Source organism: Sinocyclocheilus rhinocerous, unplaced genomic scaffold, assembly GCF_001515625.1.
Source record: "Sinocyclocheilus rhinocerous isolate Xijiao unplaced genomic scaffold, SAMN03320098_v1.1 scaffold3173, whole genome shotgun sequence".
NCBI lineage: Eukaryota > Metazoa > Chordata > Actinopteri > Cypriniformes > Cyprinidae > Sinocyclocheilus > Sinocyclocheilus rhinocerous.
Genome location: NW_015665376.1, coordinates 52,830 through 77,197, shown reverse-complemented (window position 1 = coordinate 77,197; position 24,368 = coordinate 52,830). Strand labels below are relative to the sequence as shown.

Sequence of the window (24,368 nt, the reverse complement as noted above, 5' to 3'; positions counted from 1 at the left end):
TTAAGAGATCATGTGTGAACAGGACCTTTTCAAAAATCCCGGTAAATTTGTTCTGGCAATAATATCATTCTTATGGAGATGATGTGATAACTCTGAGCTGTTTACAAAGCTAAGCTGCTTTTTTAATAGCTTTTCTATGTAAATATAGATTACGCTAGATGGAAATCTTTGACCATTGCGCCTCGCAGCTTTTTCAACGTGTCGCGCTCGAGACCCAGGCTTCTTTTCCATTCATCAGCTGCGACTCTGCAATTGGAAACTAGTATGCGCGCCTCGTGTTTATAAGAGCAAAAACTTCTGATTGGCTAGTAATATTAGTTTGGTTGAGAGTGAAAGCTGTGTTCCTCTCATACATTGGTAGGCGAACTCATGAACTCGAACATGATATCAACAAGTGTTTTTAAATGTAGGACAACTATCTTTTTTTTCCCCACAGCCAAACGCCGCACGCCGGAGATCCGGCACGGTGCCAGAGAACTTTAAGCCCTGTATAATACAAATGTTAATTGCCAAAAATTTTGTTATAGCAACTGCATAAGATAAAACACTACAGATCTGATCGAAGCATTAGCCAAAAAAAAAAAAAAAAAAGGGGAAACTTAGGGATTAAGTTTTGAAAAAGAAATCTTTTTTGAATTGTGTTCAGCGTGAGCAGAGACTACAATAGAGACATGCAAACTATAGAAAAAAACTAATAAATGCAGGAAAGAAAAGATGACATGAGAGAGAAAAGGAGGAGATGAGGCCTGCCTTTGGTCCAGACGTCTGATTGTGCACTGACAGGACAGAGCGAGGTCCTGAGCTCACACAGGAAAAAGGAAGAGGATATTTGGAGTTTATTGTAGAGGTGATGGGGAAACCCTGTCCCAAAGACGAGGGGAAACCTTTGCTATCCAGCTAGAGAAGACAAGAACAGCTTCTTCACTTCAAAAGACAAGTCCAATCTGACATGCAAACAATCAAACTGATCGCTACGGTTTGATTTCCTGCTACATCTACAGACAAAAACCTGTTTGGCAGATTTTATGCTAGACTTTCAGTGACAGTGATGAATTACCATATTGTGAGGAACACTTCCTGTTCTCAGACCTGCAGCAGGCGTCTCAAACATTCCTAAAGTCTCCTGCTTCCGAGAGAGCTGGTTCTCATTCAGCTGCTTGTTTAGCCAAGTTATTACTGAAGAACATGAAGGCAGAAAATGCCTTGAAAATGTTTCAATTAAACAGGATTTTAATGGAATATTTTATATATATATATATATATATATATATATATATAATAAGAATATAGAAATTTAAATAAACAGAAATAACCTAATAAAGAGATAAAAATAAATTAATGTAAATTATGTGAAAAGTATGTAAATTATATAAATTAAAACAAATAAATAAAACAAGTACAATAAACATAATATAAGTAAAAAGTAGAAAAATCATGTAAAATCTTGATAAAGAAAAAAAAAAATGCATAAAAAATATAAATAACAAATATAAATATGTATATAAATAACAAAGAAAAATAAAAGACAACTAAAAAAATAAATAGACAAAGATGGAGTGAATAAATAAAAGCACCCACCGTTCTCATTGGTTTTTAACACTTCCCTGCTCTCGTCCAGTTTCTGAACTGTAGCTTCAAATTGTTCCTTTAATTTCATTACCTAAAGCAAAAGAAAATGTTGATAAAAAGAAGTATTCCTCAAACAGGCATTTGTTGGCAGCAGACGGTACCTCTTCCTCTTTCTGTCGGAGCTGTTGTTGGGTGTCCTGCAGTTCTCGCTGCCCTCGCTGCAGTTTCTCTGTAGTTTCCTGCAGGATCTTTTCTTGAGACACCGTCACTGTGTTCTTCACCTTGATCTTCCCCATCAGTGCCTTCAGATCCCCCTGGAGCTTCTTGATGATGCCGTTCGCCTGCATTGAGAAATTATGTCTGTGAGACGTGTTCAACTGGACTATAGAAATAACTTCCTTTTAAACATCGACGCAAACCTTGATGAGCTCCTCCGACAGGGACTTTACCGTGGCCTCCAACTTGCTGATTTGAACTTGCTTACTTTCAACATTTCCTTCGACAGAATTCTAGCAAAGATACAAGTAAAAAAATTAATACATAAAGTGACATCCATGTCATATTTCATCCCAATATTAAAAGAAAAAAAAAATTATACTTATATACACACTCACTAATGAGAATATTTTTGTCATTACTCTGAGAATTAAATAGTATCAAATATATTTATTAATTTAAAATATGTAAAATCAAATAAATTTTATTTAATCCAATTTTAAAAGTAGATAGTATATACTACATATTTGAAAAATACTATTATATATAGCATTACTGAGAATTACAAATGATAAAATATATAGACCGAAAAAGAAACATATAGAAAAATCACACACACACAAATATATACATTAGGCATGTGATGGTATCAAATTTTCATGTTGTGATAATTGCTACAGCTTTAATCACGGTATACAGTAGTGATGCGCGGATGAGCTAAAACGTCACCCGAATCCGCAGCTTCAAATAAATTATCCACCCGCCAACCGCCCGCACCTGTACTTTCCTCTGATTTAGATAACCACACCCGATCGTCACATTCAGGGTTCGTACGGTCATGAAAAACCTGGAAAAGTCATGGAATTTAAAACAGCAATTTCCAGGCCTGGAAAAGTTTTGGAAAAATAAATAAAACCAGAAAGTTTTGGAAAAGTCATGGAAATCTATTTCACAATTCTCCGTATAATAGAATTATGTTTAATCAGGTCCTGAATTAGGATGCAGGATTGCGCATATATCGCATTAGCCGACTTTAAAATGATGGAATTTGCTGCAAAATATTTATTCAATATAGCGTGTAGGTTAGATGAGTAAATAAATCCACACAAACCATCAGATGAAAACAGCGTGAGTGATTCAGCTATACCTGTGTCTTCTCTCTTTGACTTTCTCTTCACATCAGCACATCTAGAGCTGCTGCACGCTGCGATATAAGACTTTAGTTCGCGTTTCGGGACAGTTGACAGGATTGTCACTTGCCTAATCGGTCATTGTTGCATCGTCACAAAAATGTATTATTTTCACGTCTTTTTAAGTAATTCGGTACTCGCGCGCTCCAGAGGCACTTTTCTGTGCGCTCCCAGTCACATCAAAAGCGCGCGCTGCGGTCAAATAGAGTTTGTTGTGCTTAAGTGGCCAAATACACACACAATTACATCAAAATGGTCATCCTCGCGAGTATCCTCATAAGCGCTGTCGGTTTTGTCTTAAGTTAATGTAAACAGTTGCGAAAGAAAACGCATGAGTATCAGTATTGGATCCGTGAAATAGGTCTTTTGACAGGAGCCTAATAAAGCTGTGCCGTCTGTCATTAATGTTAATCAAACAACAAAAGACAGAGAAAATAACTCACTGCTCTCGACTAAATGTTTTGTTGAATAACTTTAATATGTTAATTTACAGTTTATTCAATTTCTGTAGCCTATTTAAAACACGTTCATATTTTAGAAAATGTAGTTAATATTTGCATCATTAATGATTTATCTTATCCACCCGCAAATAATCAGAATGCATTTTTTATCATTTTTTTAATAAATGCATATAACCGTCATCCGCGTATCACTAGTATACGGTAAAGTGGACATAATACAGTATAACAGGTTTAATAACATTCTTTTTCCTGTAACAAAAAGTATTGAACATTTAAATACATTATAGCAATACACAAAAATGTTAAAGTAAACAAATGTTTTACAAAAATGTTTATGAAAAGTATTCTTAAAATGCTTTTAAAAATCGGAATAATTTGTAATAAATAATTATTCACGGTATTTTGAAGTGCTCACGATAACAATATCATGCATGTTCATTATCGTGATATCACATTACTGAATACCAGCACGCCTAATATACACACACTACATTAATGAGAATCAAAAATGAAATATATAGATAGAAAATAAAATTTAATATTTACTAAAGGATTTTATATATATATATATAATTTTTTTTTTGCATAATGCTAATGAGAATTGTGGGCAATGCGCTCACCTTCTGCTGCTGTGTGGCCTCCAGCACCTCTTTGGTCCGCAGCACGAGCTGCTCTTTATCTTTGATCTCCTGCTCAAAGACGGCCACTCGTGTCTGCAGCTGGTTGACGAGACGTTCTTTCTCGTGGCATTCGGTGTCGAGGGTGCTGTTCTCTCTCCTCAACGACAGAACCTGCTGCTTTGACCTCTGACACTCCTGGACAGAGACAAAGTTAAAACATCAGATTTTCCTTTTGATTTCCAGACCACATCCTTCTGGATACACGATAACAATATCATGCATGTTCATTATCGTGATATCACATTACTGAATACCAGCACGCCTAATATACACACACTACATTAATGAGAATCAAAAATGAAATATATAGATAGAAAATAAAATTTTATATTTACTAAAGGATTTTATATATATATATATAATTTTTTTTTTGCATAATGCTAATGAGAATTGTGGGCAATGCGTTCACCTTCTGCTGCTGTGTGGCCTCCAGCACCTCTTTGGTCCGCAGCACGAGCTGCTCTTTATCTTTGATCTCCTGCTCAAAGACGGCCACTCGTGTCTGCAGCTGGTTGACGAGACGTTCTTTCTCGTGGCATTCGGTGTCGAGGGTGCTGTTCTCTCTCCTCAACGACAGAACCTGCTGCTTTGACCTCTGACACTCCTGGACAAAGACAAAGTTAAAACATCAGATTTTCCTTTTGATTTCCAGACCACATCCTTCTGGATAAATCTCACACCTCTTCCAGGCTGGCCAGTTTGGCTTTAAGGTCTCGAATGGTGGAGTCGCTCTTGTATTTCTTGTCAATGAGCTCCCTGTTGGCCGTTTCCAGCTCAGAGGCTTTGGTTTGGAGCTGCTGGGTGCTTCTGTGATGAGATGCCTCAAGTTCCTGCCGCAGGGGCCCTAATAATAAGAAACGGAGCAATTCCAATAGGGTCCTCACACCATCGGTGCTCGGGCCCTAACTATAATAGAACTATGAAAAATTAAATAAAATGATACATTTAAATATAAATAACTAAAAAAAATAAAAAAATAAAAAAAGATAAATAAAACAAATAAATATAAATAAAAATAAGAAAATAAAAAACTATATAAAGGTATAAATATAAGTAAAAAATAAAAAGAAAGATAAGCAAATATAAATATATAAAATAAATAAATAACCAAATTAATTTCATATATATATATATACACAATATTGTGCAAAAGGCAAATTAGTATTGTCACCAAAAAGAAAGGTTAAGTAATTTAAAAAGGTTTAAGTCTGTTATTTCTATCTTTTGCTGTAGTGTGCCAGTAGAAGATATCAGTTTACATTTCCAATAGGGCTGGGCGATATGGGAAAAAAATTAAATCTAAATTTTTTACTCGAATGGTGGAGTCGCTCTTGTATTTCTTGTCAATGAGCTCCCTGTTGGCCGTTTCCAGCTCAGAGGCTTTGGTTTGGAGCTGCTGGGTGCTTCTGTGATGAGATGCCTCAAGTTCCTGCCGCAGCTGTTCGTTCTGCTGCTGCAGACGGGCTTGTATCTATTAAATAGAGTAAATTAAATAAGCTTTTAGAACTTTAGCTTTCTGGGCCTGATATTTTTTAGTTGGTTCACAAAAAAGTTTTATTCATTTAATTACTAGAAATTAATAAAAACAACTGAAAAGTAAATGTTAAACAAATCACTTGTTAGGCCTAAATAACTTTGCAAAAAAGATGCATGAACTACAGTTACATCTTGTACAAACTTGTCTTATACATATTATATGTTCAGAAATAATACAAGGAAAATGCTTTAAATAAATCTCAAATGTCAAGGTAATTCAAATTCAAAATGACTGAATGTATAACACCAGTAGACTATTATTACCTATAACTGTTCTGTAAAAACAATGAACAGCAGATTTCAGCCTGATGTCACTATGATGCAAACATGAAATTTCAGACATACAGTAGTAGCTCTTAAAGGGATAGTTCACCCGAAAATGAAAATTTGATGTTTATCTGCTTACCCCCAGGGCATCCAAGATGTAGGTGACTTTGTTTCTTCAGTAGAACACAAACGAAGATTTTTAACACAAACTGTTGCAGTCTGTCAGTCTTATAATGGAGGTGAATGGGAATCACGCTAGATCGGAATCTAAGCTATGATCCTAAAATAGGTTGAAATAATTAAATATCAAATATCATTCAATAGATATCCAACAACGGTCCAATAAATTGAAAATGATATATTCAATATATTGCGCATCGCTAGTTCCTGTGCATTCGGTTTTGTTTAGCTGTTGCATAATTGGTCAGGACAGTTCGGACATTGCAGTGAATCAGAGGTAAAAAAAACGATATAAATACTGTTCAGTTTCTTGCACTGACTGATCGTTTTGTGTCTTTACACATCAATGTATCGTCACGAGCCGCAGGGTTTAATTTGGTTTTGTTTGTGTACGTTTTTTTTTTACTCTCAAAGCCGTGATTCCCATTCACCTCCATTATAAGACTGACAGACTGCAACGGTTTGTGTTAAAAATCTTCGTTTGTGTTCTACTGAAGAAACAAAGTCACCTACATCTTGGATGCCCTGGGTGTAAGCAGATGAACATCAAATTTTCATTTTTGGGTGAACTCTCTCTTTAACAGGTTTTTATTGGATTGCGCTGCTTTACCATTGTTATTTCTATGTGAACATGGACGCGCGTTGCTTGAAACATCATTCTAAAAACACGGCGCTTAGGTTAAAAGAAGTTCAACTCCCATCGTCCTGCATTTTTTCCTATTCCACTGCCGCGTCGCATCTTTGTCAACACAAAAGCGCATTCTGTGTGAATGGCACCTTCTGGTCCTTCACAGAGTGCGTCACAGGTGAGCGGTTAATCACGTGCGCCGACATGCGGTCGGATCATTCTTTTCTCTTTACTGTTAACATTGGCATATTGTCAAAGTGTCTAATTCTAACGTTTGGTAATATTTCTATTCAAAATCGTGATTCCTCGATTTATAAAAAATAAAATCGTGGCAAAACATTACATTCGAATGAATCTATAAAATCGGAAAATTTCCAAACATTCCTTTTGCCATTAATTGTAATAATCCAGTGAGATTTTTGTTTGCACGAGCAGTCTGACAGCAGCCAGTGCTGCACACAGAGATCTAATCTCATCATCATCCAGTCCGTCTGGAATGACATGAAGAAACAGAACAAACTGAGACAGACTAAATCCAGAAGAACTGTGGCAACGTCTCCAAAACGCTTCAAGAAACCTTCTACCTGAAAAAAACTATGTGCAAGTGTACAGAGGACAAAAGCTTTTGTAAATGCAAAGGTTGGTCACACCAAATGTTGGTTTGATTTAATTAATAGAAGTTAATTGAAAATCTATTTATGACATTATAAATGTAAAGAAAGAAAATCTATTTATGACATTATATTTGAAAGCATCCTCAATTTGCAGCATGTTCACACAAGTGCCTAAAACTTTTCACAGTACTGTAGCTTTGCAGGTAGGTTTCTTGAAGTGTCTTGGAGACGTTGCCGAAGTTTTTGTGGATTTAGTCTGCCTCAGTTTTTTTCTGTTTCTTCATGTCATTCCAGACAGACTGGAAGATGATGAGATCTGGGACCGTATTCACGAAATATCTTAAGAATCTTAATAATAATGGGCGGTCAGTCCTAATTTTAAGGACCCTAAATTTTTGCTCTAGAAGTATTTAATAAAGGGTTTTAACGCTAAAATCGTTATACAATCATTATAAATCTCTGACAGAGACCATCAGCCTCTAAAACCAATTTTTGGGTGACGATACTAATGGCCAAAGACTTTTGCACAGTAGTGTGTGTGTGTGTTTTTATATATATATATATATATATATATACATACATACAGGTGCATCTCAATAAATTAGATTGGTTAAATACATAACTAATGCTGTATAAATGATCATTTCTCACCTTTCTATGGACAGGATTTGATGATGCTTGTAGTTCAATACTGATACGAATGACTGAACATCTGTAATTAAAATAACATAATCACATTTAGACCATTACTAGTCTCCAAAAACAAAACACTATAACATATAAAACAATTAATGAATTGTGAATTGGTGGGTTTTTGTTAAATGTGAGCCAAAATCATCACAATTAAAAGAACCAAAGACTTAAACTACTTCAGTCTGTGTGCATTGAATTTATTTAATACACGAGTTTCACAATTTGAGTTGAATTACTGAAATAAATGAACTTTTCCACGACATTCTAATTTATTGAGATGCACCTGTATGTATATATATATATACACACACATCTTGAATCTTGAATGTGACTTACTTGCTGCGCATAATTTAGCTGTCTTGTCAGATCTTCCTCAGTCTTTCTCAACTTCTGTTCCAACTGCTGCTTTTCCTCCTGTAAAAAAACAAAGATGTATTAAAGATTCATTCATTAAAAACAAGTAGAATTAAAACATATTATATATTCCCTTTGTAGTCCCAAGTCTGTGATGATGAGTTTCACCTTTACAGTGGACAAACATGTGGCCAGATACTTCTTAATATCCGTATCAGATCCCGGCAGCAGTTTCAGAGAGAGATGCGTGAGGTGTTTAAAAGCGTTCGTCTCCACAATGTTAAGGTTTGAAGGACTGCGATCGAACGCTGACGAAGCTGATGTGAGCTGCAACAGAAACCTGAACACAAACAGACAGAAACGGTTCTCACGACCAATACCCATTAACAGGAGATATAACAGCAATAATATCCAAACAATCTCTCACCGTGGGTTTTCTTTGTCCTGTTCAGAGATGCACTGTTCAAGCAAGCCTATAAATTTCTGTGGGAATGATGTGAAGTCTATTAAAAGCCCTTGTTGTACTTTTAAGCTGTGAAGGAAAGCGAAAGATTATTATGCTGAAAAGTGCACATTTAAGTAAAATATTATAATAAATATGGATCAATATTATACAAAAAAGGCATGATCAGATTACAATACCTCTGAAAATCCTCCTCTGATATGACAAGGTTGTATAAAAAGTAAAAATCAGAATCATCCGTCAGCCGTACAACCAAATCCTGTTGATAAAAACAAAAATTAAGTCAGAACAGCAAAAAAAAAATTTGGTTAAATACATAACTAATGCTGTATAAATGATCATTTCTCACCTTTCTATGGACAGGATTTGATGATGCTTGTAGTTCAATACTGATACGAATGACTGAACATCTGTAATTAAAATAACATAAATAATCACATTTAGACCATTACTAGCCTCCAAAAACAAAACACTATAACATATAAAACAATTAATGAATTAATATGCCCAAAACACACATTTAGGTCATATTTATGTTTAAAATACATACATATATACAATCGGTTTTACCTCTCATCGGTATCTCTATTCTTCACAAGCACCTGTAACCTCTTGTTAAAAAGTAATTCCGTCATTTCGAGTTCATATAATAATTCCCAAAGCGATTTGAATCATAAAAATCGCTGTTTATTCGTGTTTTTGACGCTGGTGAATGATTCATTTGCTGGTTTGTTTTCTCGCGCTTCGCTCCCGCGTTTGTCCGTTTCTCACCGGATGTACCGAACGCCTCAACCTAATCACGCGTATGATCTTATTTCAGCATGTTTGTGTTTTTAACAATATTTAAAACAAATATAAAGCTTTAAAATCGTGTTTAAGATCTATCTGTGGATGTTTAAGGATAATAAAATTAAATATATTTTCTGTCAGGGTTCACCGGCGCGTGTTGTGATTGGTCGAGAGGCAGGCGTCAAACGTCAACGCAGAGTGGGCGGGGCATACAGGAGTTTTGAACATGGCGGTGAGTAACGCAAACGTTTCCTCACCGTTCACTTTATAAACGCTTCTATGGACGCATGGCGTTTACAAACAAATAAACACGCAAATGTTTTGTGGGCTCTTAAATTTCCAATTTTCCACACTAGAACCTGCTGGTTAATGTAAATGTGATGTATTGTGTTGTGTATTATTGCGCTAAGCTACATTGCCTGATATATTATACAGGCCTGTAATATATTGTATAATCCGTAATCTTGATTTTCAGGATAAAGAGAAGAAAAAGAAGGAGAGTATTTTTGATTTGTCGAAATACATCGACAAACATATAAGAGTAAAGTTCCAAGGAGGTCGTGAAGGTGAGACAGTTGCTTTATAAGATAAATTGGGGGTTTAAATAATATAATAACATTATATTATGCTTAATTCAATTACATTGAATTTAACATTTATTGTTTCCTATTTTCAGCAAGTGGAGTTTTAAAAGGCTTCGACCCGCTGTTGAATCTTGTGTTGGATGGCACCATTGAATACATGCGAGGTAAAATCTCCAGACTGATTGTAAAATTAATAATAATAAAAAAGTCATTTTGAAATGTATTTTAATGCATTTTTAGTTATTTTTAATCTTATTTTTAATTTTAATAAAAAAATTTTTTTTTTTAAATTCTAATCAAACAGTTCATATGATTAAAGTTTTTATATTTGTATTTATTTTAATACATGTTTTTTGCATTTTTATTCAGAATCGTGCATGATTCCTCATCACATCCTTTTTACGCTTTTTCACTGAAGAAAGCATGAATAAAGGACTCGTATGTTACCTGGACGCAACGGTTTGAAGTTAAAAACATCTTCATGATGAATTTGTTTCTTACAAACTGCAGTGAATGGGTGCCGTCAGAATGAGAGTCAAACAGCTGATAAAAGCATCACAATAAGTCCATCAATTAACATTTTGTGCAGTGGAAAAACTGTTTAAGAAACAAATCCATCGTTAAGATTGTTTTTAACTTTAAACCATCACTTCTTCCTCCAGTCAAAAAGTCCATCTGTGAGATCCAGTATAGTTACCACTCTGATATTTAATGCAATACGTGTGCGGTAATTGAGATTTGTTGGTTCCTCCATTTGTGATGGCAGTTTTCTAGCAGTTATGAATGAAAGACTCAGTGTGTCTTGCCTCGCTGGTGCTCTTTTGAACAGATTTTATCAGTGCGCACTGGCACCCAAGTCTGGGCTTTATTGGGTAACACAGTTATTGTGGTTCAGGGTCTGTTAACTGATTGCTAACTTTAGAGGGGTCTGTAAGAGGAGCTGCTGTCTGAAGCCACGCCAACTCTTAATACTATTCCAGGTCAGGAGATGTCTGAGGAGCGGTGCATTTTGCACAGCAGATTAAACCTATGAGGTAAAAAAAAAAAAATAGAGAACTATACTGTATATACGAAACTATAAAAATATAATAAACTGTAAAAAACACAAGCTAATATACAGTTGTACACCTCCCAAGTACAACAGTCTATTGTTTCTTTAAATCCCTTAAAAGTCTCACAAAGACCAAATAACATTGTGAAAAATGATTGAGGATTTTGCTTAAACAACAGTTTGATGTGGACGACGCAGTACCGGCCAATCAAACACGAGATCCCGCCCTCACCTGTGTGAAGCCCCGCCCATTGGTGAGCCTAGCGCATAACAGTGCTGCATTCTCTGTAGTCTCCAAACGTATCGTGCGGTTTATTCGGACGTCAACGTAAAGATCAGATGCCTCAGTGACCAGATGCTGTCTGAAACGGTGAGTAACGATCTATTCAACACTAGTTAACTAGTTATTCGTCACAGAAGTATGCCAGAAGTTATTACACACCCAGCCTGTTTGTATTAGTTTGTATTGAGTTCCTCAGAATAGTATTTGAACTGTGTAGTGACATAAAATATGTATTTTTATTATGTTAAAAACGAAAATAATATTTGATTGCATTATGTAATTTTTATTTGTTGCATTATATTTTATTATAGCTATTTTATATTTGGTACCATTGCATTATTATTATTATTATTATTTTGCAATTTAAGATTTAAATGGCATTTATAGTCAATGAGATCTTGTGACCTGTAATATTAAGTGTATGTTTGTTATATATTATATTTTTCTTCTTTCATTTCAAATATTTTATTTTATTATATTTTACATTTAATTGGAATATATTGTCTTTCCAAGTTGTATGCCAAAAACTGCCATTTTATTTGATACTGTTGCTTTGGTGTTGGCAAACATGAAAATAATAGTTTTAATTGGCATTTATCGTCGATACATCCTTTTGGGGGGGGAGACTGAGAGAGTTGTTGTGGCATTTACAAGCCTGAAGTGAAAAGTAATTATATCAATATATTCTGGAACAGCAGGCTTCATATTTCTGTGCTATAACATTCCCGACCTAATAGAGGTTTGTTTTGGCTTCTCGGAACCACTCCTAGTATTGTATCATTCTATGGCCGGTGAAATAATACTTTGGCATCCCATGAGATGATTTTCAATGTCGGCACTTAAGGGAAATGCTAATGGTTTTGAGCTCTTAAAAACCCAATCCCGTGTTTACCTGGTGATCTGTCTGTCTTTCTTACCTCCATGTGTTTTACAGTTTGGAAAACACAAGGTTTTTTCCAGGTTGTGTTGCAGGTCTTTGTATAGACTGAAATGGAGAAGAAAGACTTGAATAAGTGGCCCGAGGGTGATCCACGGCCAGCTTACCTCTCCACTTGCAAATGTATGACTTTAGCTGCCATATTGATTCTTCTCATCATTGGGGCTGCTGTGGGTTTTATGACAGGTAAACTCAATGTATCCTTTTTATAGTCATTTGTACAAAGAATCAAAATATTTTTTGATACTGATGGGAACTTAAACCAGCCTTGTTTTCCCTGTTTAGCTTACTTAATACAAGAGGAACATTATTTCATGGAGACAGTGGAATTGCAAGAGCTCAGTTATGATCCAGATCTGCGTGATAAAACATCAGGATTCTATGTAGTTCTGACTGCAACTCTGAAAGAAAAGGTACGACCAGAAGACATGAATATTAGTGTGCACAATTTATTAGTTTTTTCAAAACAATACGTCAAAAAGGGTTTTAACAAACTGAGGTCCGCAGCTGTCTTACACTATTTTACAGATCAGGAATATCTTTAGCACCTCTGCAGTAGCAAGTCACTTTACTGACTGCCAGATAGTTGCATATGGGTAGGTACATTGCTTACATGCTATATTTTAACATAACATTTGCTGAAACTTTATACTCACCGTTAGACCATCCAACATGTAGATGAGTTTGTTTCTTCATCCGAACAGATTTGGAGAAATGTAGCATTACATCATTACACCAATGGATCTTCTGCAGTGAATGGGTGCCGTCAGAATGAGAGTCCAAATGGCTGATAAAAACATCAACAATCTGCCATCACAATTTAACTAGAGGAAGTGTTATTATGGATTGGGGCTCTTATTTTGTCCAGAGCGATGAATCAAAATTAAAAAGCTTTAATGATGGATTTGTTTCCCCACAAACATGCAGCTTTTCACTTCACAAGACATTAACTGATGGACTGGAGTGGTGTGGATTACTTGTGGATTATTGTGGTGTTTTTATCAGCTGTTTGGACTCTCATTCTGACGGCACCCATTCACTGCAGAGGATCCATTGGTGAGCAAGTGATGTAATGCTAAATATCTCCAAATCTGTTCTGAAGAAAAAACTCATATAATCTTTGATGGCCTGAGGGTAAGTAAATTATCAGAAAATGTTCATTTTGGGGTGAAATATTCCTTTCATTGAATTATGGTATTTGATTAAGAGTCTGTGGCATCTTTCAGGAATGCCAACACAAATGTTTTGACAACTCTACGTTTGGTCTTCCGGATCTCTCAAGTCCAGGGGTATACAGAGAGTTTTGTTCAAGACCTCCTCCGCACTGGATTGAAGGCCATGTTGAATGGGAAACCCATCGTTGTCCCAGATTACGGAGAGATCAGTAGCATCATCCTTCTTGGTATGCCAGTTTCCTATTAAAAAACAATATTCAATAATAGTGTCATTTTGACAATTTTTTTTAAATTCCAGGGGCAAGTGGAAAATCATTCTATGAGATTGGGAATGACATAAGTAAGATATAATTATATTGTTGATCATATTTGAAGGTTTACTGAAAACTCAGAGTGCTCAGATGCCTTTGTTCTTTACGGCAGGGAAATGTCCTGAAGAAACATTCACTTGTGACAACGGCGAATGCATCACAAAGCTAAATCCAGAATGCGACTTTATAACCGACTGTGTTGATGGTTCAGATGAAGCCTTTTGCTGTAAGTGTCACCATCTTGCTATTATGCTAACATTTAAGCTACACTGTAAAATAATGACCGTGAATTTAACGGTAAAATACTGTAAAAATGCTACAGTAAAAACCTGTTAAATGGTTAACGGTAAATTCCCCTACTATATACGGTGAAAAACTGTATTGGACATTACATGTATTGGACATTCATTTTACGGTAGTATATCGTTTTTGGAAGTGAAAAAGACCGTATAATTTACAGAGAATAACCGTAAATTGACATTCCCAGAATTCCCTGCGTTACATTTCAAATGTAATGTTTTTTTGTTGAAATAACTATGTTTCTTTTTAGTTTTTTTAAAAGGTGCTAGTGATAGGCTTTGGTTCATCAGGTGACTTTCTCATCACCACCTGCTTTTGGTGGTTATCAGTGTATTACAAAGGTACAAAACAGATTTCAGTACTTCAAAAGGTTGGTATATTAACATTATGTTAGTTAATGAAATTACGGTATTTAACTGTAAATTTAAGTTAAAACCGTAAAACCTAAAACGTTGCTACTGTATTTTTACGGTAAAATTCCTGCAACCACAGCTGCCGGTTTTTTACCATAAATTTTACGGATTTTTTTTTTTTTACAGTGTAGCTGTTAGTTTCCTTCTTGTACGTTTAAGAACTAATTTTTGCCTTAAGTAAAGGACATTTGACATTTTAGTATCAAAAGAGTTTAAAGGAGTGGAACATGTATTTATAGTGGTACTTGTTAAGGCAAACAACACAATTACCAGGGGTTAGTGATTTGAACAAACCACAAATCCTAAACGTACATAATATTGCTACAGATGTGAATGTTACCTCAAATTGTGAAGCATAATGAGACAATGTAAGCTATCTATGGATTTCAGACTGATGGACAGCAATACTGGCAAAATAAATAAATCAATAGACTTAAAGATGTATACTATAAACCAACCAGAACAACCTAGAAATCACATAGAATACCCTTGGAAATGCATAGAAACATGCTAACAGCCAGGGTTGGGCAAAGATACATCAAAATGTATTTTAAAATAAAATACCAAATACCTTAATTTTAAGTGTATCAAAATAAACTACAAAATACAGCAGCTACACCAAGTATCAAAATAAACTACTGTATTTTTGTATTTTAAAAATACTAAAAAATACTTTTACAAGGGAGCATGAAATTTCTTCACAAACCTTCCATCAATTGGCCTATTTGATCTATCTCTTCACCAATACACTGATGTTTGTGAACAAGTGAACAATGTTTGATAGCAACAGCTTTTCTCTGCCCGAGTCATGCAATAAATCTGACATATGCAACCAATTAACAGATCAAATATTCACATATCACTGTGATCTCCCAGATGAAGGTTAGTTTTAAAGTAACCAACAGTTTAATGTTTAACAGTTTGCGAATGACTCATAATTGTATCCTAATTTAGTTACATGGTGTTTGGTAACAAAGGGCCTACTTTGCATCAGCAGCACTGACTCAATGACAAACAAGTCATTCATAAGAAGACAACTGATGGAACCTGTATTCATAGCAACTAGTTTCTAACTACTTAATCATTTGATCGTTAGTCATAAATATAATAATATATTATGTGTCAGGCAGTCATTCATGCAATGGTATGTAAAATCATGATCCTATTTAAACAGCTACTTCGGGGTTGGGGGAGGGGGTGTGTCTGAACTAAATCAGCACCCTGATAAAGAGGTTGACTGGCACAAAGTATTTTATGTATTTTGAAAATACAAAAATACTAATCTTAAATGTATTTAAATACAAATTACATTTGATTTTTGCCGAAGGCTTTAAAATACAAAATAGTATTTTGTATTTCAAATACGCATTTTAAATACATGTATCTGAAATACTGCCCATCCCTGCTAACAGCACTAAAAATATATTAGCATCCAAAGAACCATATTTGGTGGCGAGTTGCACACTCACATTGTCTTCAGAAAAATCGAGCTTATTTTATGTTCTTTGATTGTTAACCATTGTTTCTCTTATAGCCTGTGGAACACGTCCAGCCATGGCTAACCGTGTTGTGGGTGGTGAAAACGCCCGTCATGGGGAGCTTCCCTGGCAGGTCAGTCTCAGACTGCGTGGCCACCATACCTGTGGCGCATCCATCGTCAACAATCGCTGGCTCGTCAGCGCTGCCCATTGTTTTGAAATGTGAGGAATCTTTCTTGTAAAATCTTTATCAGCCCCTCACTAGGCACGAATGTATATCTAAATATGTCTTCCTTATATACCAAAGAGAAAACGATCCAAAAGATTGGACAGCTCTTGTGGGAGCCAATCTAGTCAGTGGAGAGGAGGACGAAGCCACCACAGTAAACATCAAGTCCCTGGTTCTCTCTCCAAGCTACGATCCAATGACCACTGACAGTGATGTGACTGTGCTGGAGTTGGAAACGCCCTTGACGTTCAGCCCTTATGTTCAGCCAGTCTGTATCCCATCATCCTCTCATATTTTCAGTGCTGGGCAGAACTGCATCGTCTCTGGCTGGGGGGCTCTTAATCAGTACACCAGTGAGTATGTTTGATGTTGCGGAAAACATCTGAATATTCTTTGGCTTGAGTTTTTTTTTGTTTAATTCAGGTAACCCCACCCCTAAACTGCACCAAACTCAAAACAATCTGTACTTGGTCACTTCACATGTCAATCAGGTGCTCTTTTCTTGCCTGAGTTCTTGGTCTTAATCAGATTCCGTGAAGACCAGCCATTTTGCCACAAGTCAAAAGTCTGGCTGCTCGAGACTACCTGTTTTAAGACTACATCTCTTTGTGCCCGAGCAGGAGAGGAGCCTTCTACATTACAGAAGGCAATTGTGAAGATCATTGACTCGAAAGTTTGCAACAAGTCATCTGTATACAGAGGTGAATTTACCCAAAATATGATGTGTGCTGGTTTTCTTCAAGGGAAGGTGGACTCTTGTAAGGTAAGGGTGATAGCAAAAATGCTTGATTAAAAAGTATTTAAAAATTAATTATTCAACATGGTTTTGTCCTTCAGGGAGATTCTGGAGGCCCTCTGGTATGTGAGGTGTCCCCTGGACGCTTTTTCTTGGCTGGCGTGGTGAGCTGGGGAGTGGGTTGCGCACAGATCAACAAGCCTGGGGTCTATTCCCGCGTCACCAAGCTCCGCAACTGGATTCTGAGCTACACCAATACTGCACCAACAATCCAAGTTGGCCCCACAGTCCCTAGCGTCACAATCACTGCGCTTCACATCAGTAAATCTATAAACCCATCCACTGAGCATGTCAATAATGATTATAACCCTACTCCTGGGAACTGCAGTGCTAATTACAACTGTGGCAGAGACATGTGCATCAGCAAGACAAACCCAGAGTGTGACAGAGTCAGTGACTGCCCCAATGATGCAGATGAGAAAAACTGTGGTAAATAATCTCTATCTATAATCTCTACAACAGGGGTGCCCAATCCTGTTCCTGGAGAGATATCGTCCTGCAAAGTTTTGCACTGACCCTAAAGTGATCAAGATAATTAGGACCTTCAAAAACACTTAATTACAAACTGGTGTGTTGGAGCAGGGTTGAAACTGAATTTTGCAGGCAGGCACCAGGATTGATCGTAGGATTGGGCACCCCTGCTCTACAACAATCCCTTTGGTTTGCACCCACATTAAACTAGCTAGAGTAGACCTTCGTCAGGGTAAGTGCCATATTTAACAGATTAACATATTTAACCAATAAGGGTGGAGATACAGTCCGTTCAAAAGGTTGTACTGCCACCAATTTTCACAACCCAGAGTTCTTTTGCACACTGTAAGAATGGCATATTTTCAATGTTGTGTCGGCTGATTGACACCAAGTTGCACAAATGTACAACCCATTGAACAGACCGTACGTGCATCCCTTACAGCCTCATTTTCATTGGTGTAAAGGTCAATATGGCATCTACCCTGACTAAGGTCTATTGAACTAGCTTGAAGAACAAGAATAAAAGGGTCACCTGATTACTTTGTAGACTGTGGGAATCGTCCAGTCATCGGCCAGGAGAGGATTATTGGAGGCGTCACCGCCCATAGAGGTGAATGGCCGTGGGTGGGCAGTCTGCAGTATCAACGCACTCACCGCTGTGGAGCTACACTTATCCACTGCAAATGGCTCCTGACTGCAGCTCACTGCTTCAGACGGTAGTGTACCTTTGACTGACGACTACCCAACATGCTCCACTTTCAGATCTGGAAAGAGTTGAACAGGGAAGGTTTACTATTTATTTTGTGTTTTCATTAATAGTGACCTGAACCCTTCCAGCTGGACGGTAAGTCTCGGCTCGGTCATTTGGTTTGGAGTGGGTGCTCTGGTGATTCCAGTGCAAAGGATCATCCCTCATCCTGCTTTCAACAGCAGCACCATGGACTTCGATGTGGCCCTGGTTGAAATCTCCATCCCCACTCCAAAGTCCTACACCATCCGGACTGTGTGTTTGCCTTCTCCCTGGCATATCTTCAACAAAAATATGGAATGCTACATCACTGGATGGGGTGCTGTGAGGGAGGGTGGTAAGTTTGGGGGTGATCAAGACAAAACTTAAAACTAGTATAAAAAACTAGACATCTTGGTGTGGACCCAGGTCTGACTGACCTTAAAGTGTGGTCAATGCAAAAGCAACTAAAATTCCGCAACAAAAGCACACTTTAGTTCCGAACTAAAGTGTGCACCAAGGAACCTTACTCAAGTTTTCCATCTGTTTGAAAAGGGGTCTGGAATTTGACTTAAATTAATCATAATCATACATTTCGTAATGAATGTAAACTCAATCCAAACATGAAATGCCATAATGCTAAAAGTAGACCATTTCCATCATGGGTAGGGGTCAAAGTACCAAGTATGAAAACAACACAAAAAAAGCTCTATACTGTGGGTATAGAAAATAATCACCCCTCTTTGAAATAATTCTGAAATGATTTTTAAAAAATTTTTTCTGACATGTTGGTATTGTATTGTTCACTTGGATGTTATAAGTTGCACTGAGTAAAAACAGCTGGATAAAACAAAAACTGTGAGGCTGCAAAGCAACAAAATGTGATTATTTTAAAGGGGATGTGATTCTTTTCTATACCCAACACACTGCAGTTCCTCTACTTGAAGTCTTGTTCCAAAAAGATATGGACATAAATATGACAAGATATGGACATGATTTGTTTGACAAGGTCTGTTATGACACATGGTCTGTTTATCTCACATAGGTATGATAACCAGTTTGCTGCAAAAAGCACAGGTTAGTATCATTGATCAGTTGGACTGCCAGCAAGCTTACGGGGCTGAACTTACCAACATGATGTGTGCTGGCTCTATGGAAGGAGACAGGGACACATGTTTGGTGAGTTTCTGGTCAAGAACTTGTTTCCAGTATTAAAGTTTTCTGAATCCCACTATCTGAAAGAGTCAGCAGTTGCACATTCTTGTTCTTGTAGGAGAAATCTGAATCACTTTTTCTGAAGCACTGCTGCACTTACCTAACGATACTTAATGCTCCAAGTCTTTTTTTTTTTTTTTACCTTAAAACACCCACCATGCCTCTTAATCCGATTACATAACCCAGCCCAATGTAATTCAACCATATCCTTGAGTTTTCAGCAGAATTCTGTAAATGTCATACCTTCCATAAAAACACCAATGAACGCAGTGGTCTTGTCTTTGTCTACAGGGAGACTCAGGGGGCCCTCTGGTGTGCCATGAACCCCAGGGCCGGTGGTTTCTGGCTGGGGTGACCAGCTGGGGTCACGGTTGTGGTCGACTTGGCTTCCCGGGAGTTTACATGCAAGTCACGGCTGTCAGAGAATGGATATCTACATACCTCCCTTTATAAAAATACAATCTAGAAATATCCTCCACCATCATTCTCACAAGTGACGTGCAGTCGTGTCTCTCAACTGAAAAGAATGCATGAGACTCAAATGGACAACTTTACCAACAGGTTCATACTGTACTGTCGAAATATTTATTTTTGGTATTTATTAACAATGCATTCTAGTGTACAACGCAGAAGCCCTTGATGTGTTATAGCTGTTGAGGTGATTAAACCATGCGGCCCCCACTGAATCTGCAGACATTTTTAATGTAAAGATTTTGAAGGAAAAATCAGTGGAGATGTTCCTATTTGGAAGGCTGCAGATTCCTTGTGGCCCTTAGCTTAAAAATATGTACAAATAATAATCTTTTTGAAGTGGTTTTCACTTCAAATGAAAGTTAATAAATTATGGCGACATTTGCTTGCCTGACGTTTGATCAATTCTGATTTAAAGAGATATCACCAGCAGCACAATTTTTATTACTACAAATCAAAAAAGACTTTTAAAAACAAAATTAAGGCAATTTGCTTTGACTTGTTTGATGCATTAAGGCCAGAAACATACACTAGTACAGTGGTTCCCAACCCTGGTCCTGGAGGCACCCCAACACTGCATATTTTGCATGTCTCCTTTCTCTGACACACCAACTTCAGGTCTTGGAGTCTCTACTAATGAGCTGATGACCTGAATCAGGTGTGTTTGATTAAGGAGACATGCAAAACGTGCAGTGTTGGGGTGCCTCTAGGACCAGGGTTGGGAACCACTGCACTAGAACAACAAATCAAAAGCTAAACCTCAATACAAAACCTGGAACTAAACCTCAATACAAAAGTCTGTGTCATTAAACATTGATGCTTTTCAAAGTGTTGCTCTGCCATGACAGAACTTGACCAGGCTGTAGAAGACAGTTTGTGGAAAGGCATGCTATAGCCCTCCATATGGCAACGCTGAGAATGCAACATGTACAATAGTGTTTCAGTCCTAATTTGTACAAATGGTGCTACACCTGTTAACCAATGAAAGAATAAACATCAATAAAAATGGACTGATTCTGTGGTATTTATTTACATTCCATAAAAACAGCTTGGTGACAATCACACAACATCTGTCTGGACATGTCCTGGTGGAGTTTGCGTCTCGATGTTTAATAAAGCGAAGGAAATGGGGAATTTTGACGTGTGTACACAAAGGGAACTGCTTTTACAGGGTTTGCAGTTCTAGACAACCCTACTACTGTATTTAACAGACAATGAGACAAATGACACTCCAGGGTCGACAACTGCGGTTTGTTCTTCAGAGGTAAGTTAGAAGGACTGTTCAGCCGCTCCTGGTAAAGAAGTGACAATTATTGCAACAAAGACGCCTCTGAATTCTCCCCCTCTGGGAATAGAACTAGGTTTGTGGAACGGAGTTGGTAAAGTGAGCCCTTCCCTCAGGAAATGGAGCAATGACACCCAATGACAAAAGGCAGACAGATAGTACACTGAATTTTGATTCTGCTTAATGAATAGATAACAACATAAGTGGAGGAGTCCAAATTTAGCATTGTTTTTAAACCAGCGAACAGGAACTGGATCCAGACCCATTCTTTTGTTATCCCAATTCTGGCCATCATTTCAAGCAAAAGAACTGCTACTAAAATAATCAATTTTTTTAACACACAAAATGAAATGAAAAATGTCCATGTAAAGTCTAAATCCAACCACCTGGTTGCTTCTGAAGCCATCAGCTGATGTTGTGTGGTAAGAGAGCCAAGTCTACAAACCCGTCGTGCATTTACAGACTAGACATCTCTACCTGAGGACTGAGGTAGTACCGGCTGCCATCTGCACATCAAATACGTGCCCTTTCCCTCTGTAATCTTGAATTATATGCACGGGAGACCGTGTTCCATGCGTCCATATAGCGGTCCATGCACATGGCAATACATTTCTGGGAAAAACAAAAGGGGTACAAATTTACAGGGTTTAGATGTTGTTGTTTTTTCTTAAATAAACACGGTTCATGGCATAGGAAGTATTTTTCCCACTTGTTCTGAGTTGTCCAATGTGCTTCCTGGTTTGCCAATGCACTTCTTGAAGCATTTATCAGTCATTCTCTGCAATGCAGGACAAATACCATTAGGAATGCACTGAATAATTGTATTTTTATAAGTGATACCTTACAAAAAAAGTACTACGGTGGTATCATACGGTGAAAATTTTTGGTGTAGGATTTACGTAGAAACAATTCAGTCAGAAACTGCTTATACATTTTACAAATAATTACTATGAAAAATTACATTTCGAAGCAAAACCACTGAAATTATATTTTCTTTACTTCAATCTTGTTTTATTTACACCAAAATCATTATTTATAGTATAGTATAGTGGTGGTATCCCATTGTAATATTATGGTACTTTAAAATAATTATATAAATAGATACGGTATTTAAATGTATTTGCAAGAATACCATGGTACTACTATGGTACTTTCTGTATTGATTTCAGACGTTTTGTAGGACAAGTACCATGGTATTTTGGACATACTTTGGAATACCATAGTATCTAAATCAATGTATATCACCACTGTTGCATGGTGCCACCACAGTACTTTTTGAAAGAGTACCATATTCATATACTATGGCATTTCACAGTATTTAAAAGATTACCGTGGTAGTAACATGGAACATGTTAAAAAACACAGTTTTACCATAGTATACAGATAAAGACTTACAAAAGGACTGTTTGTACGATGATACAAGTCTAAAATATCTGGATAATACCATGGTACATTTCTGTAAGTGTACACAGTGATGAAGTTTGCTACTTTGCTATACAACTATGTTTAATGATAACCACCACATGGTACTCCAAATTATACCACGTTATTACCATGGTACATTTCTATTAATCCATATATTAGTAATATAAAATAATAAAAACTATCCAATACATGCCTCTCAAAAACAGACTTACTAGAAAACTATTTAACATAAGAGGTTAGTCACTTACCTGCAGCAGCTCTTGCGCGTTTGCAACAGCAATCTGAACTTTGACCTGCTCCATTATAGTGCCAGTGTCCATTTTGCCAGACGAAGCGCCCGAAGAGAAATCTGAACCGAAACTGTCCATTTTACACACTTTTAGATCTAATAACAGTGACACACTGGATTAAAGTCAGTGTCGCTTCGGTACATGTGATAATTTTGCCCTTGAAATGAACCGGAAGCGCTCCGGAAAACATCCTGACTGTGTACTTATGGGAAATGAAGTTTTTAACTACAATAAAACTAAAAAAAAAAAAGTATACAACTAAATCATAAGCAGATGAATTTTAAACGACAAAAATATTCAGATTTTAAAACGATTTATCATTTTTTATTTAACACATTTTGCAATTTTAAAAGGCAAAAAAAAAAATATTATGTCTGCTAAATGTCTAAATTAATGTCTGCTAAATGACTAAAAGTAAAGTAAAAGTAATATAGCATATAAATATTTATTAGTCTGCAATCTTTGGTACAAATATCTGTTTTTATAATAACAAATTGTGTTTTCTAATGGTTTCGCATTATTGCAATATGGGTTCCGTCCAGTAGGTGTCGCTGCATTCTAACAGGTAGGTTATTGCTGTGGAGAAAATATTTTTAACCGTTTTTTCTTCAGTGTCATTAGTTATTTATAATAAACAAACATATAAATAAACAATACAGTAAAATGAAATAATAATAATTTCTAAACGTGTCTAAAGCCATAACAGGCAGTGCAAGCTGAAAGTATAAAACCTGCCAGAAGGATTTCGTTAGGAAAGTCAGATATAATTGGTGTTGAAGACGATGTAAACAGGGCATTGAGACAGTAACGGCTGTTTAAGCTCTAATAACTCTATTAGACATGAACACTAAGTGTTGGCAGGGGGTCTGACAGTAATTAACAGCCATAGAGTACAGTGAGTGTTCACTCATTCACAGTACAAGTACACTGGTGTTGTTTGTACAACAACCTCTTTGAGGGTGAAAGAAAGATGCTAAGAATAACACATGCCCTTCTTGTTGGCATAATTGTGTTGGAAAGCAAACATTGTGGATTGACACTAAATACCATAATGAAAGAGACTCAATGTACAGTGGTGGTAGTAATGGTACTTGTTTAATTTTTTTTATGTAAATATTTAATTTTTTTTATTAAGTTATTATTATTTGACTTTGTAATTTATTTATACTGTATTTAAAACTGCTATTTTTGGTCTTACTTTCGACATAATTTTTTTAAAATGTCCATGCATCGTGTTTCAGTAGTTTCACAGACATGTGCATGATCACTCATCCTCCGAAACACTTC

The 24,368-nt window shown here is 36.6% G+C and overlaps 3 protein-coding genes across 3 annotated transcripts in view; 1 reads left to right on the top strand and 2 right to left on the bottom strand.

The window, feature by feature from the left end:
* LOC107731314 (spindle assembly abnormal protein 6 homolog) overlaps window positions 1-9,807 on the bottom strand; it is a 14,163-nt gene extending 4,356 nt beyond the window's left edge. Inside the window, exons 1-14 of the mRNA XM_016542365.1 lie at window positions 9,422-9,807; window positions 9,201-9,261; window positions 9,031-9,110; window positions 8,816-8,920; window positions 8,557-8,728; window positions 8,371-8,448; window positions 5,537-5,587; window positions 4,797-4,937; window positions 4,526-4,720; window positions 1,989-2,078; window positions 1,731-1,910; window positions 1,579-1,660; window positions 1,058-1,176; window positions 751-897 (exon numbers count right to left, since the gene is read on the bottom strand). Coding sequence (XP_016397851.1) covers window positions 751-897; window positions 1,058-1,176; window positions 1,579-1,660; window positions 1,731-1,910; window positions 1,989-2,078; window positions 4,526-4,720; window positions 4,797-4,937; window positions 5,537-5,587; window positions 8,371-8,448; window positions 8,557-8,728; window positions 8,816-8,920; window positions 9,031-9,110; window positions 9,201-9,261; window positions 9,422-9,486 — 1,566 coding nt within the window. The 5' untranslated portion in view covers window positions 9,487-9,807. The remainder of the gene's footprint in view (window positions 1-750; window positions 898-1,057; window positions 1,177-1,578; window positions 1,661-1,730; window positions 1,911-1,988; window positions 2,079-4,525; window positions 4,721-4,796; window positions 4,938-5,536; window positions 5,588-8,370; window positions 8,449-8,556; window positions 8,729-8,815; window positions 8,921-9,030; window positions 9,111-9,200; window positions 9,262-9,421) is intronic.
* A 2,717-nt stretch (window positions 9,808-12,524) lies between these two features.
* On the top strand, window positions 12,525-20,680 carry LOC107731339 (transmembrane protease serine 9-like). The gene is made up of 14 exons (XM_016542394.1): window positions 12,525-12,681; window positions 12,781-12,908; window positions 13,024-13,091; window positions 13,722-13,897; window positions 13,969-14,010; window positions 14,094-14,207; window positions 16,229-16,394; window positions 16,480-16,762; window positions 17,030-17,164; window positions 17,239-17,626; window positions 18,216-18,384; window positions 18,488-18,753; window positions 19,441-19,574; window positions 19,902-20,680. The coding sequence occupies exons 1-14, from the start codon at window positions 12,549-12,551 to the stop codon at window positions 20,061-20,063; spliced, it is 2,364 nt and encodes a 787-aa protein (XP_016397880.1). The 5' UTR covers window positions 12,525-12,548; the 3' UTR covers window positions 20,064-20,680.
* Window positions 20,681-21,128: 448 nt separating this feature from the next.
* Window positions 21,129-23,260, bottom strand: timm13 (translocase of inner mitochondrial membrane 13 homolog (yeast)). Its single transcript, XM_016542392.1, has 3 exons — window positions 23,040-23,260; window positions 22,076-22,144; window positions 21,129-21,978 (listed from the first exon to the last, which is right to left on the bottom strand). Exons 1-3 carry the CDS (start codon window positions 23,157-23,159, stop codon window positions 21,880-21,882), a joined length of 288 nt encoding a protein of 95 aa, XP_016397878.1. The 5' UTR covers window positions 23,160-23,260; the 3' UTR covers window positions 21,129-21,879.
* Window positions 23,261-24,368: the final 1,108 nt, after the last annotated feature.